The sequence below is a fragment of the Mytilus californianus genome, unplaced genomic scaffold (genome assembly GCF_021869535.1).
Source record: "Mytilus californianus isolate M0D057914Y unplaced genomic scaffold, xbMytCali1.0.p SCAF_2, whole genome shotgun sequence".
Taxonomy (NCBI): domain Eukaryota; kingdom Metazoa; phylum Mollusca; class Bivalvia; order Mytilida; family Mytilidae; genus Mytilus; species Mytilus californianus.
Window position 1 is genome coordinate 101506653 of NW_026262668.1, and position 17555 is coordinate 101524207.

The 17555-nt window shown below is 33.4% G+C and overlaps 1 protein-coding gene across 2 annotated transcripts in view; it reads right to left on the reverse strand.

Moving 5' to 3' along the window:
- Positions 1-7478, reverse strand: part of LOC127730586 (histone acetyltransferase KAT6A-like) — a 63872-nt gene extending 56394 nt beyond the window's left edge. For both annotated transcript variants that reach the window (XR_007995173.1, XM_052239046.1), the window contains exon 1: positions 6649-7478. Coding sequence is in view for 1 of the 2 variants with exons in the window: in XM_052239046.1 (XP_052095006.1) it covers positions 6649-7423 (775 nt within the window). In the remaining variant the exon portion in view is untranslated. The remainder of the gene's footprint in view (positions 1-6648) is intronic.
- Positions 7479-17555: the final 10077 nt, after the last annotated feature.

Sequence of the window (17555 nt, forward strand, 5' to 3'; positions counted from 1 at the left end):
AACCATCTCTTTGTGGTATAGAAACTTGTGGTATAATTTCAGAGAGTTCCATACACCGTTCCACAAGTTATTGTCTGGACACTAGAAAAATTCTTATTTGGGCCCCTTTTTGGCCCCTAATTCCTAAACTGTTAGGACCATAACTCCCAAAATCAATCCCAACCTTCCTTTTGTGGTTATACACCTTGTGTTTAAATTTCATAGATTTCTATTTAATTATACTAAAGTTATTGTCTGGAAACAAACTGTCTTCAAACAACGCTGACGACGGCTACGTGATACCAATATACGACCGCAAAATTTTTTGCGGTCGTATGAAAACCTTGTGTCAATGGCATACATATTTTGCTTTGCTTAATTCATCGATCACTGCCATCAAAATAACTTTAACTCATTCTAAAGTTATGATTTGCAATAACAAAATATTACATGAAATACATATACCGGAAAGCAGTGTCCTCTATCTCACATTGCACATGTTGTGAGAACATTTATACATTGTATACATGTATGTGTGTACAAAATGTACCACAATTACTTTTTAAGGAAAGAACAGTTGGACAATTGATATCGAACATGCACAAAACTTTAAACATGTTAATACGGAAGATCTGGTTCAATTTAAGCTATATAAGCCGACAGGTCAGACAATTTTCATCAATTCTGATTTATCTATATATAATTTGATTTAATCAGATACATGTACAAAATCATTGAAAATGTACATCTGTTAATACTACTATATGTTCAAATGTATATATAATTCCTGTAAATCAATCACTGTCAATCTAAACTATAGATACAAGTTGCAGATCGAATTTTACCCTACATATGAAAATAATATAAATATAATATTATTTATACGTCAAGTTTGCAAGACTGGCATACTAAATATAACCAGATCCATCTGCAATACATTTACTTTTCACTCTAAGAGTGCAAAGAACACTCACAATGTTCATGGTAATGTTTCACAAAAAAACGGGTACCATGATTTCCTGAGAACTCCCAAAAACTCAATATGAACCCAAGAACCGATAGATATTAACCCAAAACTTGATTTTATATGGTGTAATGCTGCCTTTAATGGATAACTATGACTATAAATTTGAGATATTTGTCATTTTTACTCACTAAAAGTACAATTTAACTTCAGGAATTCGATTTGTGTTTCTTATATGCAAGTTCCTTGTATAACAATAAGTCGACATAATTATTCAAAGGGTTGATAAGGCCAAAATAAAATATGTTTGTTTAAGATTACATACTTTAAAAAAATAGGGTAGGTAGGTCGGTATTTCCATTTTAATTTAATTTTTTCATTTTATTTTTTGTGACATAATTTTGAGTCATGCCGTTTCGTCTTGTCGTGGTCCGAGTTAATGTTGATCATGGGCCGAGTTTACCCGTATTTTGAATATTGGATTATTTCCCTTGGTAATTGATAGGAAAAAAAATGGCGGCAAATTGTTTATTTCATCACACGAGTTGCGAATTTCCTTAAAACAGCTGTCATATTCACGATTGTTAACATTGGGATGTATCAGGCAATTGATTTATATTATTTGCAACACTAACTTCGCTTTTGACACAAGTTCAGTTTATTTTTCACTTTACGAAGGAAATAAAATGACTTAGGGTCGGCACTCAAAAGTAGGGTCGGTCGGGTAAACGTAAACAGACATATATTTTTTTTTGGCTTATTATTGTCTATATACATGTACATGATATATATGTTATATTGAACTAGTATACATTATTGTTTAGGGGCCAGCTGAAGCCTGCCTCTGGGTGCAGGATTTTCTTGCTGCATTAATGAAGACCTATTTGTGGCCTTGGGCTGCTCTTTGGTCGGGTTGTTGTCGCTTTAACACATTTCCCGTTATCATTCTCAATTCTATAAAATTTAAACAATAAAGTTATCTATTTCAATTATACACAAGGCACAGGCATACCTTATGCATTCTGTGATCAAGTTTGAATAATCATATTTGGCATAGTCTAGATGGGAACTTGCATTAAAGACACACAAATCGAATTTATGAAGTTAAATTGTACTTTTAATGAGTAACAAGAGTGCATGCGCTGAAATGTCTTGCTGCTTTACTGACCACTGATTTTATGTTGAAAGCCTTAAAGATAACGGTTTTACTAAAAGTATCACATAAACTTAACATTTTTAAAGATCTGAAAATGAGGTCAAGGTCAGATTATACCTGCCAAAAAGACATGTACCCCTTACAATTATTCCATATACCAAATATAGCTGACCTATTGCTACTAGTATTTGAAAGACAGACCAAAACACAAAATCTTAACATTGACCAAGAACCATAAAACGAGGTCAAGGTCAGATGATACCTGCAAGACAGACATGTACACCTTACAAACATTGCACACAGCAAATATAGTTGACCTATTGCTTATAGTACTTGAAAAACAAAACAAAACACAAAATCTTAACATTGACCAAGAACCATAAAAACTAGGTCAAGGTCAGATGAAACCCGTCAGACTGACACATACCCATTACAATCATTCAATACATCAAATACAGTTATAATAGTATTTGAGAAACTGACTTAATTTTGATCATTGATCCTTGAAATGAGGTCGAGGTTAGTTGAACCCTGTCTGACAGATATGTAGATGTTTCAAGGAACCCATATACCAAATAAAGTTATCCTATTACTCATAATAAGAGAGAAATTCACATGACAAAAAAAACTATATCTTTTTTCAAGCAGTTGCTGAAACACGATAATTAGGTCAAGGACAATGGATATGTAACAAACGGAAACTACATAACATATGGTACATACATGTACATACAAAATATGAAACATCCAGGTCTTCTACATGTGTACCTTCTGATATATAAAGCTTTATACAAATAGTTTATATCGTGTCCCTGCCGGATAGCAATACCTACATGCACTACAAAAGTCAAAAAGTCTGAAAAGACCAGTTTTTGTCTGAATTTGCATGAATTTTTACTTGACATTCTTAATTTGTCTGAATAATTTTTAAAAATTCTTGACATAGTATGAACTTGTCTAATAAGGTTCTTGATTTTTCTTGACAAGTGTCTTGACAGTATGAACATTGTCTTAAAATTTCTCGACACTTCCTGTATCATCTGATAAGAGTCTGGATTAGTCTCGACCAATTCTTGACTGTCTTAAATTTGTCTCGATCTGTCTTGACATATTCTTGACATTCTTAATAATGTCTGAATATGTCTCGACATATTCTTGACCTTCTAAATAATGTCTGAATATGTCTCGACACATTCTTGACAGTCTTAAATATGTCTTGACACTATCTCAACAGTATAAATTTCGCCTGAAATGTGAACACACTTATTCTGCACTGTTTATGACATTCTATTGCTGTTATATACTCCTTTTTATTATGGCTAAACTAAACTTTGAAGAATCAAGGATTAATTTGGTATATATAGTAAGATACCCTTTTGGTGCAACTAAGTTGTAATACCCTGAATAATCCCCCATGTAGTTTAATTTTGATTTATTTTAATTAAACATTAAAGTAATTGTTTTCACTTGGAATATAAGTAGAAGGTATTGACAAACAGCATTTAGATTTTTGCCGTTCGTAAAACTGCCAGTCAAATTTGCTTTACTAAAATAGGTGTCTTGTATCTCTTTTGGACCCCACAATTCATCTTTTGGGTTTGTGTAGCTAAAAAAAGAGGGGGGGGGGGGGGGGGCTTTCGTTTAGGTCAAAGAATTTGTTCCCATCTTGATTCAAAAACCTTATTCATTTTTTAGAACAACCCAAAAACATTTTTTATTCAAATTTGAGTGTTGAATTTTATAAATTTTTTATCAAAAATAAATATTAATAAATAATAAAAAAACTCCTTCCTGAAAAGAAAAAAATGTTTAGATCTATATTATGCATGTCTGTTTGAAAACCATTTCTATAGAAATCATTGATGGGACCCATTATAAATACATTTTTTTTATTATTCCTGGAGTAGATAATAATTTTCTTTTAATCTTTGGAAATTATTCAATTTGTTTTTATGTTAAAATAATGAACTTCATAATTTTGATGAAGAAAATCCATTTCAATTCAATTTTTTTTCATCAAAATGATGATTTTCATTTTCATCTATCAACAAACTTTTTAAATTGTAGTGGCATGTTCGGTCAACTGATAAGTTGTATGGCTGATTACAGGTAAAGCAATAACTTCTATTTGACAGTTGCATGTACTCTGGGGTGTGGAATACCTTAATTTTATGGGGAACATCCTGTCCATGTGTTATACTTAATATATTCCAACAGATGACATTACACAAATTTTTCTTCTGTTAAATGAATGATTTGTATATCATCATAATTTGCTATTTATATAAACCACATTTTGGTATAATAAATATTCACCATATCAACATTGAATATTATGAATGTAGAATGAAATATGTCTACAGTATGATTGGTTTGAATCATTTAATTTATAAGATTTAGGAATCAAATTTTGTAATTATTTAAAAACCCACATTGAAATTGTTTTATACTTTAGATTTCATAGCCATATTTGCATTTGTAAAAATATTTATATACCCAAATTTTCAATTATTTTACATGCCCAACTTTTATTTTTGTTGTAAAGAAGGTTTCATGTCGATCCGGCCCAACGTCGATCCGGCCCAAGTCGATCCGTCCCACGTCGATCCGGCCCAACGTCGATCCGGCCCATATTTAAAGTCGATCCGGCCCAATAAAAAAATATATTTATAAGGAATAAAAATAAAGATATATATTAATTGTAGTTCATAAATGTTTATGAATTTTATTATAATGTAAAAGGTGTACGGTAAAAAAAATTGGCCTTTGACAAATATTTTCTTTAGATGAGTTTAAAACAACTATGTTGATTATGTTTTCATTACAAGTTTTCAAGATTATTGGGTATAATTATAATAAAAACGTATATAACAGAATTTAGTACAATCAACAGACATCAACATTAATCAGCAGTAATTAGCATTTTCTTTCAATTGACTGTGATCTTAACAAGTCTTTCATCCTGTGTAATAACAAATAGTTACATACACAACGGTACAAGCCGATCCCCAAGCTGATACATACAAACTCCACTTCTACAAGATGGTTCCAGCGCTCATCAAGGAAGCCAAAACTGTTTCGAGGCAAGTGCGTCTGGTAGATGAACAGAGTCTTGCCCGTTGTCAATGCACCAAGTATCAACAGTCACAGGGACGCCTCTCTTCACTATGGGAGCAACTTCAAGACGGTACCATCACCACCTCATTCTTCCTTCGTGCCGCGGGACACATGTACGACATTCCTGTGCCAGACCCAGAACCAGAAGAAGACACTGACAGCGAGTGATTGAATTGACATTGAGTGAACTGTATGACTTGTATTATGTTAGTGCATATGTGGCTACAATCTATATGTTTATATAACATTTATTTATTAAATGCTTCATGAGTATTCTTTATGTTTAGAATAATATATATAGTGCGTTTGTTCTTGGTGAGCTAATCAAATTGAACAATTATAGTGCTGTTAGTTCTATATATTAGTATATGTACTGCGTATGATAGTTACTGTATATGTTATTGTAGTGCTGCAAGTGTGACCCCTTTTATATTATGTAAGTGACAGTGTAACTGTTAGTGTAAATGATTTAAGTGTTATATATATTTATGTGAGTGTCAGAGATAGTGTGTTTGTTAGTGTGTATGAATTTATTGTTATATTATAGTAGTGCTGATATTATATTTAAGAGAGTGAAAATGTGCATTCAGTGTAATTATTTTGTTATTTATACTGTTAAAATTTGTCACAAAATCCTCCAAAGTCAATATATTTTATTCATATTTTATTATGGGGCCGGATCGACGTAGGGACGGATCGACGTGGGCCGGATCGACTTGGGACGGATCGACTTTGGGCCGGATCGACTTGGGGCCGGATCGGTTTGGGGACGGAACGACCGGATACCGTAAAGAAGTGTAACTTGAAACAACAGTATATCATATAAAGAGAAATATAGATTAAAGTTATATCATGAATATTGGTCATGATTTGTAAAACTCAGAACTGTCAAGTAAATTTAAGACACGATTCAAAATGTTCAGAATATGTCAAGCCATACTGAGAAAAAATAAGAATGTCGAGAAATTTCAAGACAGTATTCAAATGTCAAGAAATTTTAAGACCATATTCAGAATGTCGAGAATATGTCGAGTAAATTTCATACAAATTTAATATAAATGAGAATTTGTCAAGAAAAATTAAGACACAAGTCATACTTTTGGAGAATGTCGAGTAAAAGTTCATGCAAATTAAGACAAAAACTGGTCTTTTCAGACTTTTAGACTTTTGTAGTGATGTATGTCACGCACACTGCGCAGGCGAGCCAAAAATGACATATATATCTCAAAGTCATGAAAGTTATAGACTATATTAATTATAAAAGCAGTATTACTCTATATACATTAAAGTTTTCAGGTAACATCTATTGGTTCTCAGGTTCTTATTGAGATTTTGGGAGTTCTCTGGAAATCTTTAATTTGTACCACAATAAATCTTACAGTTGATCATACTTATGGTGTACATGTACATCAAATGTAGATTGTATTTATACCTTCGACATGTTTGTTTTCATTAGTGCTGCTGCTTAAAGGTAATCTATTATCTGCTCTTCCTCTATTACCAGGACTGTAATATCCCCTGCCCCTTTCTGGTAAACCTCTGCTTGGTTTCTGGAGAAGTCCCTGCCCATGACCACTCAAAGTATATGGTTCTATTGTCTCATCATCTAAGTATTCTGTTTGCTTTTGTTTTTCAAAAGCACTTGCATGTCTAGTCTGGAAATCTCTTCCTCTGTTTGCATGTGACTGGCCACGAGCAAACCCTCTGCCCCTGCGGAAAGCAATAGGAGTCACATGACCATCAATACCAGTGGAAACTGAGCCACTATTATTGTAGGTGACATCACTATATTCTGTTTCAGTGTTGACAGTCTCTTGATCTTCAAATTCTGAGTATACTGTCTGTTCTGTTTCCCAACTTTCTTGGTTGAATGGTTCGGTTTGTTGATTTGGATTTGCTTGAAAATACTCTCGATTGTATGGATTAGCATACGCTTCATCAGTGTTATACTCCTGTGGTTGATTTTGTAAATAACTGGATCCTTTCCTTCCAAGAGGATCTCGTGGACGTGGGTAGTTGGTACCAGATGATCGTGGTAAAAAAGGAGCCGGGGGACGACTACGGAGTGGTGTTCTTGGTTGGTATACACCGGGAGGGTGGTGCTGTCCTACAAATGGTGGTCGAAAGGAACGTGGCCCAGGTAATGGTGGTCTATATTGTGACTTTGAACGTTGTGATGATGGATATAACGATGCAAAACGACTCATATTCAATCAGTAGATACTTTTAGTCCCTTTGACAATCGAAGAAAATGGCGAAGGCGTGATTAAAATACGACTCGGATACGTAAATTATTTTCCGGAACTAGAAGAAATACTTGGAAAGATTGAAAACGTGTCCAGAATATACTGTTATGAATTTCACAAAAAGAGATAATCCACCGAGATATAACGCTTCCATGGGTCGCACAGCTCCCCATTAAGACACCAATGACAATATTTACCACCATGTGTCTATATGATATATATTATCAATAGTAAAATAGTAGAATCTAGCCGTTTAAAACTTTAGTGTGAACTATATGCTTAACTATCTGCAGCATTAATATCTGCTTGCTTACCTCTAATACACAACATATAAAAGCCTGAATGTGCGTATAGCTAGACTTTTTAAATCTGAGTAGATCTATCTTTTATAACGCAAAAATACATCATTTTGTATGTCAACATTATCTAGAAAATATCCATCTTTAACATCTCTGGAATGCAAAGTTTTTTAGACTTACTCTACTAGGCTTTCATATGAATGATGTCTCTTAACACATAAACTCTATCCAGTTTCTTCAAAAGTTAAACTAGTGCCGACTGTTCCTAGATTTTATTAAGCTAGACATTGCTTTTATCATCGAATCTACATCCTGGCAAACGTATGGTTATTCGTGTATATAATATGTACATTTCTGTAAATAAATTTTGTACATGTACAACGTTCTGGTGGAGGATTTCTTTTCAACATTTTAAATTTGGAAAAACTTGTGAATACGTTAACATTTTTAAAAAACTAATCCGTTAAGGGAACACAGCTAGCTGTGTTTGCTCCAACGCTAGAGGGATTTACATAAAGATGAAGGAGAAGAGCTAAGCGCATAATGTTTACACTATACTTCTACTTCAGTCTTGTTCTATTTTTACTTTTAAGGACCTTTACCGATAGGAGCGAAGGTAAAAGTCACTGCATCATTTTTTTTCATACACATTTCTTTTAGGTCCATTTCAAGTGATAGTCAGAGAGGTTTAGCTGTTTAGTTAGCTATAAAATCAGGTCACGTTAATCAAGGATCTTACTATACAAATCCTTGGTTTAATCCACCATTTTCTACATAAGGAAATGCCTGTTCCAAGTCAGGAATATGACAGTTGTTTCCATTAATTTCAGTTTTGAGCTTTCGACTTTGCCATTTGATAAGGGACTTTACGATTTGAATTTTCCTTGGAGTTCGGTATTTTTCTTATTTTACTTTTTACTGTGTCCGGCGTTATCACATATCACTCCGCATCATGCCTTTTCAAAATTTCCTTAAACACGATATGTTAAAATTTCCATGTTATTGACACAAAATCATAGAGGTCACCGAATTCGTGTTCGCTGTAGAGATTTAACTATTTATTTACATCGCTGGGTGCTTTGTTTTATATGTTTATATTTCAGTGGGTAAAAGCTCATCAGACATACGCAGCTTTACATTGTACAAGACACAATAAGGGTCGATAACTCTGTCGCTTCAGATTAGCCTGGCTGGCCCAATCTTTATACTTCGTCGATAGGTAAGTGTTAGCCATCAGTGAGCCAGGACCCCAGGCTAGCTTCAGATCGGCTAGTAAAGGGTCGATAAGTTCTTACATTTAATTATCTATGTGCACTTTATCTCTACACTAGGTAAAAATTCGATAAGAAAAACTGATTTCAAATAAAATAAACAAAAAAATAATTAAATTGTCCAAAATCATTTGCATTGAGTTTAGGCTTAATTTTTTTTTTATCAAATGACAAATTTTAAAAACAGAAAATAAAAAAAAAATCAATGTACTCATCAATTCATATATGATTTATAAAAATCACTATGGTAAACCAAGGATTTGTATAGTAAGTCTTACTATACAAATCCTTGGTTAAACCATTGAGAATCAGAAAATATTCTTTTTTTTTTCATTATTATTGTTCTGATACATATGTGACATTTTATTCGGTGATGTGAAAGAATTTGATGCTTGGAAGCATTTCCCTTGGGCAAAATATGTCGTATATTTAATTACTTTAAAACTCCGGAAATAACTTTATACTCGGTTTGATTTTAACAAGTATTGGTAAATTGGTTTGGTATACGTTTCCTGTGTAATACCTGTATAATTGTGTATTGTAGACTATGCCCAAGTTAGGATCCTGTAATTCAGTGGGGCAGAATTAATCCATTTGCGCCAATTACAGTTTTGAAAAGGTATCAATTGCGCCACTCTTTACTTTTCGGATGAAATCAATTGCGCCAATAAATAGAATCAAATTGCGCCACATTCACCTGTACATTTTTACCTATAGCATAAATGTAACATGTACTATGAATAACCTATCAACTTTAGATTAAACTCAACACTCATCAAAATTGAGAAAAAATCACCAAGAAATAAATTATTCAGTAACAGAATAGTTTTTCACATGTAAAGATGTCTGATATATCGTTCAAGAAAATAAAGTTTGATAGAGGAAAACCTGTCACCGTTGTCGAAGAACACAAATTTCGTCAGGCATTTGTTCAGAAAAATAGAGAAATTAGATGGAGATGTACAGTTAAGTCGTTGTGTGCTAGGCTATTTACAGATGAATCTAGTACAGTTATATTGAGTAGGGAATTAGATCATTTACATGAAACTTATACTCAGAACTAGAAGGACAGATTTTGAAAACAGCATGCAAACGAAAAGCAACTGATATGTTAATACAGTGTAACCTGCCTTATCCGACACCTGAGTATTCCAACATCCTGCTTTAACCGACACATTTTCATGGTCCCAAAATATGCCTATCCTTGCAGAAAAAACCTGAGTATTCTGACACCCTGCTTAATCCGACATTTTTTCAGTCTGGTCCCCCAGTGTGTCGGATTAATTCTGAGCTCTTCAAAATTGACGAAGAAGATTTAGAAAAAAAAGATTTTGAATATCTCAATTCATGTACAGTGATAGAAGAAACTGCACTCATCTCAACCAAAAAATCAAGCCAATTTCACAGAATTCTTGGAGATATTTGTGTTGTAACAAACGAAGACGATGACTTTGTTTTGTGTAAAATTGATTAAAGATAAATAAATTCATAAAATTAGCGCAATAAGATGATTTTTCAATTGGCGCAAATGATACCTATAGTTTTTAAAATGAAGTGGCGCAGAAGTAGCATTGGCGCAAATAAGTTGTGGCGCAAATGAGTTCATTTTTGGCGCAAAAAGATATCACCCATTCAGTGGTTGTCGTTTGTTGCTGTGTAACATATTTGTTTTTCGTTCATTATTTTGTACTTAAATTAGGCCGTTAGTTTTCTCGTTTGAATTGTTTTACATTTGTCATTTCGGGGCCTTCTATAGCTGACTATGCGGTATGGGCTTTCTCATTGTTGAAGGCCGTACGATGACCTATTATAGTTGTTAATTTCTGTGTCATTTGGTCTCTTGTGGAGAGTTGTTTCATTGGCAATCATACCACATCTTCTTATTTTTATATGTTTATCATATTTTTTTTTCGTTCATTATTTTGTACATAAATTAGGCCGTTAGTTTTCTCGTTTGAATCGTTTTACATTTGTCATTTCGGGGCCTTTTATAGCTGACTATATGGTTTGGGATTTGCTCATTGTTGAAGGCCGTGTGGTGACCTACAATTGTTAATTTCTGTGTCATTTGGTCTCTTGTGGAGAGTTGTCTCATTGGCAATCATACCACATCTTCTTTTTCATAATATCTACCTGTCTGTAACTTTTCAGGCTTACCTGGTGTTTACCTTTCTCAGAGACATACATAGACATGTATATATATGTCTGTGGTTTTCTGTATGTTAATGCAGATGTTATAATATGTATGGACTGTAACGAAATTAATTTTTTGCATCGAAAAAAGCTACTATAAAAATCATCCTGGTAAAAACATGCAACCTTCAGAAATTTGCCAAAAAAGGTAATGAGAATAGCAAATTTATCTGAATTATGAACACGATAAATGACACAGCCGCCATTTTGAAAAAAATCACGACATCGCCGAAAAATTCATGGTTTTTATACGACCGCAAAAAAAATTTTGCGGTCGTATATTGGTATGACGTTGGCGTCGTCGTCGTCGTCGTCGTCGTCCGAAGACACATTGGTTTTCGCACTCTAACTTTAGTTTAAGTGAATGGATCTCTATGGAATTTTACCATAAGGTTCAATATCACAAAAGGAAGGTTGGGATTGATTTTGGGGATTATGGTACCAACAGTTAAGGAATTAGGGGCCAAAAAAGGGCCAAAAATTAGCATTTTTGTAACTTAAATTCTAGACATAACTTGTGTGTTAGTGTATGGATCTCTCTGACATTGTACCACAAGGTTCCATATCACAAAGGGAATGCTGGGATTGATTTTGGGGGTAATTGCCTCCAAATATTAGGAATTAGGGGCCCAAAAAGGGGCAAAAAACAAGCATTTTTCTAGTTTCATGACAATAACTTGTGTGTAAGTGTATGGATCTTTATGAAATTGTACTACAAGGTTCCATATCACAAAAGGAAAGCTGGAATTTAGTGTGGGTGTAATTGCCCTAAACATTTAGGAATAAGGGGCCAAAAATAAGCATTTTTCTAGTTTCCAGACAATAACTTGTGTTCAAGTGTATGGATCTCTCTGAAATTGTACTGCAAGATACCATACCACAAATGCCCTAAACATTTAGGAATAAGGGGCCAAAAAGGGGCCAAAAATAAGCATTTTTCTAGTTTCCAGACAATAACTTGTGTTCAAGTGGCTGTATGGATCTCTCTGAAATTGTACTGCAAGGTACCATACCACAAAGGGAAGGCTGGGATTGATTTTTGGGGGTAATTGCCTCAAGATTTTAGGAATTAGGGGTCTAAAAGGAAAAAAAAAACAAGCATTTTTCTAGTTTCAGGACAATAACTTGTGTGTAAGTATATGGATCTTTATGAAATTGTACTACAAGGTTCCATATTACAAAGGGAAAGATGGGTTTGAGTTTGGGGGTAATTGCACTAAACGTTTAGGAATTTGGGGCCAAAAAGGGGCAAAAAAACAAGCATTTTTCTAGTTTCCAGACAATAACTTGTGTTCAAGTGTATGGATCTCTCTGAAATTGTACTGCAAGGTACCATACTACAAAGGGAAGGCTGGGATTGAGTTTGGGGGGTGATGAATCATAAGGGGGTTCAACAAATTTGGGTGTGGGGGGATTTTTTTTTCCTTTTTTTTCTTTAAAATTCCATTTTAAATTGGTTATTTCTGATTGATATATAAGAGCAAATAATAATGATATGGTTTGAATAGGTAAATTAAAAAAAATTAAGTTCTTAGACCACATTCATTCTGTGTCAGAAACCTATGCTGTGTCAAATATTTAATCACAATCCAAATTCAGTGCTGTATCAGGCTTGAATGTTGTGTCCATACTTGCCCCAACTGTTCAGGGTTCGACCTCTGCGGTTGTATCAAGCTGCGCCCAGCGGAGCATTTTATTTAAAAATCGATTAGGGACGTATTTTGCCAACGAATTAAACTGTTAAAAATAGGATGCAGTGCTAGACGTATGTTTAAGATATTACAATACAGCAGCAAAGTAATGCTATTGTTTAAGGAATTTGTGAAATTGATGTATACGAAAACGAAGTTTAAAACTTTGATAGGTTTACAATACAGTCAACGGGCAGAGGAGGGGGAAAATAGCAATATTTACAATTGATCAGGAACGTAATTTCATTCAAATTTAAACTGTCAGGGTCAACAGTTTAAGAAGGATTTATGTTCGAAGACAAAGGAAAGAGCATCAAAAGTTAGAAAACGAATCGGATTAACGAAAAAATTAGAGTTTGTTGTCAGAAGATCATATGCATTTTCTATACCTTAGACAAATTTACTTAAGATGGCGGATTGCTACGTCATCGAAGTCACGTAATGTCTTACACTCTTAGTTGGATATGTTTTATTGGTTCAAATCTTACTATACAATGTCAAATCCTTGATAAAAGCAGAGACATATAATACAATTTATATGTCTCTGATTCAAGGTACCCAACTCGCATCTGTGAGAACTGACATTGCCATTTGGCTGTGAGACGACGAAATAATTTACGGTCGACCTACTTGGAGGGCCTGCTCGAATGATTCCGACAACAGAAATAATTGTGTCATGCATCACTTTGTAGATAATGCAATGTAGATTTACTACATAACAAGTTTTAGTGGGATAGACAACTGCGGAAACGAAATATAACGAAAGTTCGCGACCGAGTATCAATTCTCAAAAATGAGAGTTGGGTACCTTGTGTTATGATATATATATGAGAGAGAAAATGTCAGAAGCAAGTGCCTGTGTTTCAAATGTTTGTCAGTATATGCCGAATCAGAATGATGTTCCACTTACTTATTCAATCATCCAATTGCCTCTGTAATATGTAAAAACGTAAAAAAATATCGATGCAAAATACAGTAACGACGTCATGAATATTTTAACCTTTACGTTGGTGCTATTCTATATCTCAGAAAGTATATAAGTTACATATATCGTCTTCGATGTTTATGTTCTGTTACACATGCTCTAGTTGTATGCAAAATTTCGTAAAAATAGTCCATGGGATCACACATTTGTGTACAACGGTTACCTGAAGACAACTGTCACTTAGTGGTAGGGAACCTACATTAATTGTGTTTACCATGTACGAAACTGTGTTTATAAATCCTTTGAAAGGAGAGGCTCAGAAATTAACATTCTCATCACTATCGTCTTATTTACTTAGAACCAATTAAGATATACTCTGATACTACGATTGAAAAAAGAAACCATGACCCGAAGATAAACAAACCAGGTTAAAAAGGGGGGGGGGGGCAAACAAAAGAACAAACAAAAGCCCAACAAGACACTTCTGAGAAAACTCAGTAATAATTCTGCGATACAGCCCCAACCAAACCCGAGGGGTGAACACAGTTGCCGGTTTTTGTACGACAGTTATTTGATTTGAAATTAACTATGAATCACAGTTTCCTTTTCCAAAATTTTTCCAAATATATATCCTTTTCCTGGAACAATCCATGTTGTAGTCAATACAGTAATAAATGATTTCCAAATTTTATTCGTATACTTTGTTAAATATGAAAATCATTTCACAATATGCATAGTCATCTTCCTGTAATTTTGATAAAGAAACCGTTGTATGTTTTTTGTAGTTATTATTTTATTGAATAGTTAAAATTGCTCTCTCATTTACGTTTACCCATCCACTTTGTATTATAGTCGTCTTAACTGGACGTTTACTGGGGAATAAATATAGTTCTTGGTTTTGTGAAATAAGTGAGACACCCAGTAATTTTTGTGTGGAATCGCAATTAATAAATCGCATATCTGTAATTTGTGGCTATATTTTCTTATAAGTCAGAGGAATCGTCTAGCATCTATCCACTCGTCTTTCATTTCTAATAACCTACCTTTGCATTTTGAAATTTTCTTTCTTGGAGACCCTTTTAATTGACAATGTGAGAAAAATCGTACTTACATATTGAGTAAGTAAATATGAACAATCTAAACATTTCTCATAAAGTTTATTAGTTATCATTTGATACGAAATTTTTATATAATTCAGAAGTTTCGACGCAAGAAGCAGACTATTACAAACTTGAATGTATATCTAAATTACAGGTTCCGAGATTCAACAACATTTAGATCAATTTAAGGGAACTGATATATTAACAACACTCCTCTAGAATGACCGTCAATAATATACGCTAGCTTTGAGTAACGATCTTTAGAGGGCATAGTAGAGTTCCAGGCATTGGTTAAGGGAAGTGACACAAACAAGAAATTTGATCAAAACAATTTCTTAGAAAAATATCGCTTGAAATATTTCACACATGCATAATCATTACTAAAAATCCTAATGGTCAAACTAGATTTTATCACAAATATAAGGATTTATTGTGGTATAATATGGATGTATGATAATTATTTCACACCCTGATTTTTATGCTGAAATGATTTATTCAGCAGTTGTTTTTCAAATATTTTTAGACTAGATAGTCTTATTGATAAAAGTTATGATGATTATAATACTCAGACAGTACGTCTTATATTTTGCCCCGTGGAGTCATATATTGGACTTTCAGCAGGACCAAAGTAACATCGCCTAGTGAGCACGAAGTATCGAAACTTAGTGACTGCACCGAGGCAAAATCGAAGAATTTTTACATAAAATTAAGATTTCTGGAATAACAAATTTACCGACTATTTAGTTGAAATAACGGGCCATCTACGGACCCACCAAAGAGTTGATGCAAGGGGTTCTTAAATGCAGGACACTCTCTTCAACCCTTTCTGACCGGACGTGGCTGCGTTTTTATACATTTTCTTAACCAATGTTATCTTTAATTGCTAGGGTACAAGTACATGTACCAGGAAAAGACTTATAGAATGTTTCTTTCAAGAATATACATGTACTGTGTTTTTTTTTAAATATAAAAAATATACCTTTCCAGGAAAAATGCACTTTTTTTTATTCAAGACTATGTTTTAAATACATGTAGATAAGGAATGACTGTAATATTTTTTTCTGTCTATGAAGAAATAACATTAAAAATGTGGTGCACACTGAACAACCCGCGTAGCGGTTTATTTAAAAGTGTGCACCACATTTTTTTATGTTATTTCTTCATTAGACAGAAACAATATTACAGTCATTCCTTATAATTTAATTCTAAATTCAATTTTCAAGGAGTAAATCATGAAAAAAACGTTGATGACGTCACGGTCACATGACAAATTTAATGATATTTATGAGCTAATAGACAAAAAACTTTCAGCCAATCTGAAAACGTGTTACATCTAAAATTAAATTTTTGCTTTTTAATGTTTATATAAACAAATAAAGACTTCTCTTATTATATTAAGTAAAACACAGATAAATTACAGGTAAGTCACGCAAAGGTAATACCATTTGTTCGCGCAAACATAATAGCTGTCAAAATGTAAATTCGCGCAACCGGGCTGAAGTACGTCCATTATTCATTTTTCATTATTCAAAATTCAATAATGAATAATGAAATAGTTCACTATTCACTATTCAATGTTAAGTGATGAATAATGAATAATGAAATAGTTTATGTTTCATTATTCAAGTTGAAGCGGTGAATAGTGAAATAAAAATAAAAAAAATGACTGTGACACTATAGCTATATCCCGTATTTCTAAATTAGTCTTTTGGTGTTATCTAACAAATATTCAAATTCATATCAGAAAAAATAAATAAAAACACTCTTTAAATTTTAATTTGATTTATTTATCTGGTTCTTAGTTTCGGAGGATAAACTAGTGGGTTTTCCTAACTATTTTTAACAGAATTTCCTTGGTTCAATGTATGGACGACCTGAATACCAAAACATATATATATATATATAAATTAAAATACTCTATGTGGTCTTTTTTTATTTTCACTGGACCTTTGCTATTCTTCATCCTCTAATCATAGATATAACAAGTCGATTGTTCAGCAATGACAATTAGAGGGGTTACGGAGGACCTAAATGCCAAAATACGCGTGAAAATTAAGAAATAGCCAATTTTGAATAATGAAATGGATATTTTGAATAATGGAATGGACTGCTGCGACCCTTTAGCGCCTAATTATAGATATACCTTATACCTCATTCGAAAGCTTATTAAGAGAGAAACAAAAGGTATATAGTCAATATGTTCCGCAACGCATATTAGAGGAGCAACGAAGGACCTAAATATCGAAATACGCGTGAACAAAAATAGCTTATGTTGAATAATGGAATGGACTGCTGCAACCCGTCAGCCCCTAATCGAGGAAAAAATTTATACACCAAATTAAAGCTTATTGATAGAGGAATAAACTGAGAATAAACGATATGTGCCGCAATGACCATTAGAGGGGTTACGGAGGACCTAAATGCCAAAATACGCGTGAAAATTAAGAAATAGCCAATTTTGAATAATGAAATGGATATTTTGAATAATGGAATGGACTGCTGCGACCCTTTAGCCCCTAATTATAGATATACCTTATACCTCATTCGAAAGCTTATTAAGAGAGAAACAAAAGGTATATAGTCAATATGTTCCGCAACGCATATTAGAGGAGCA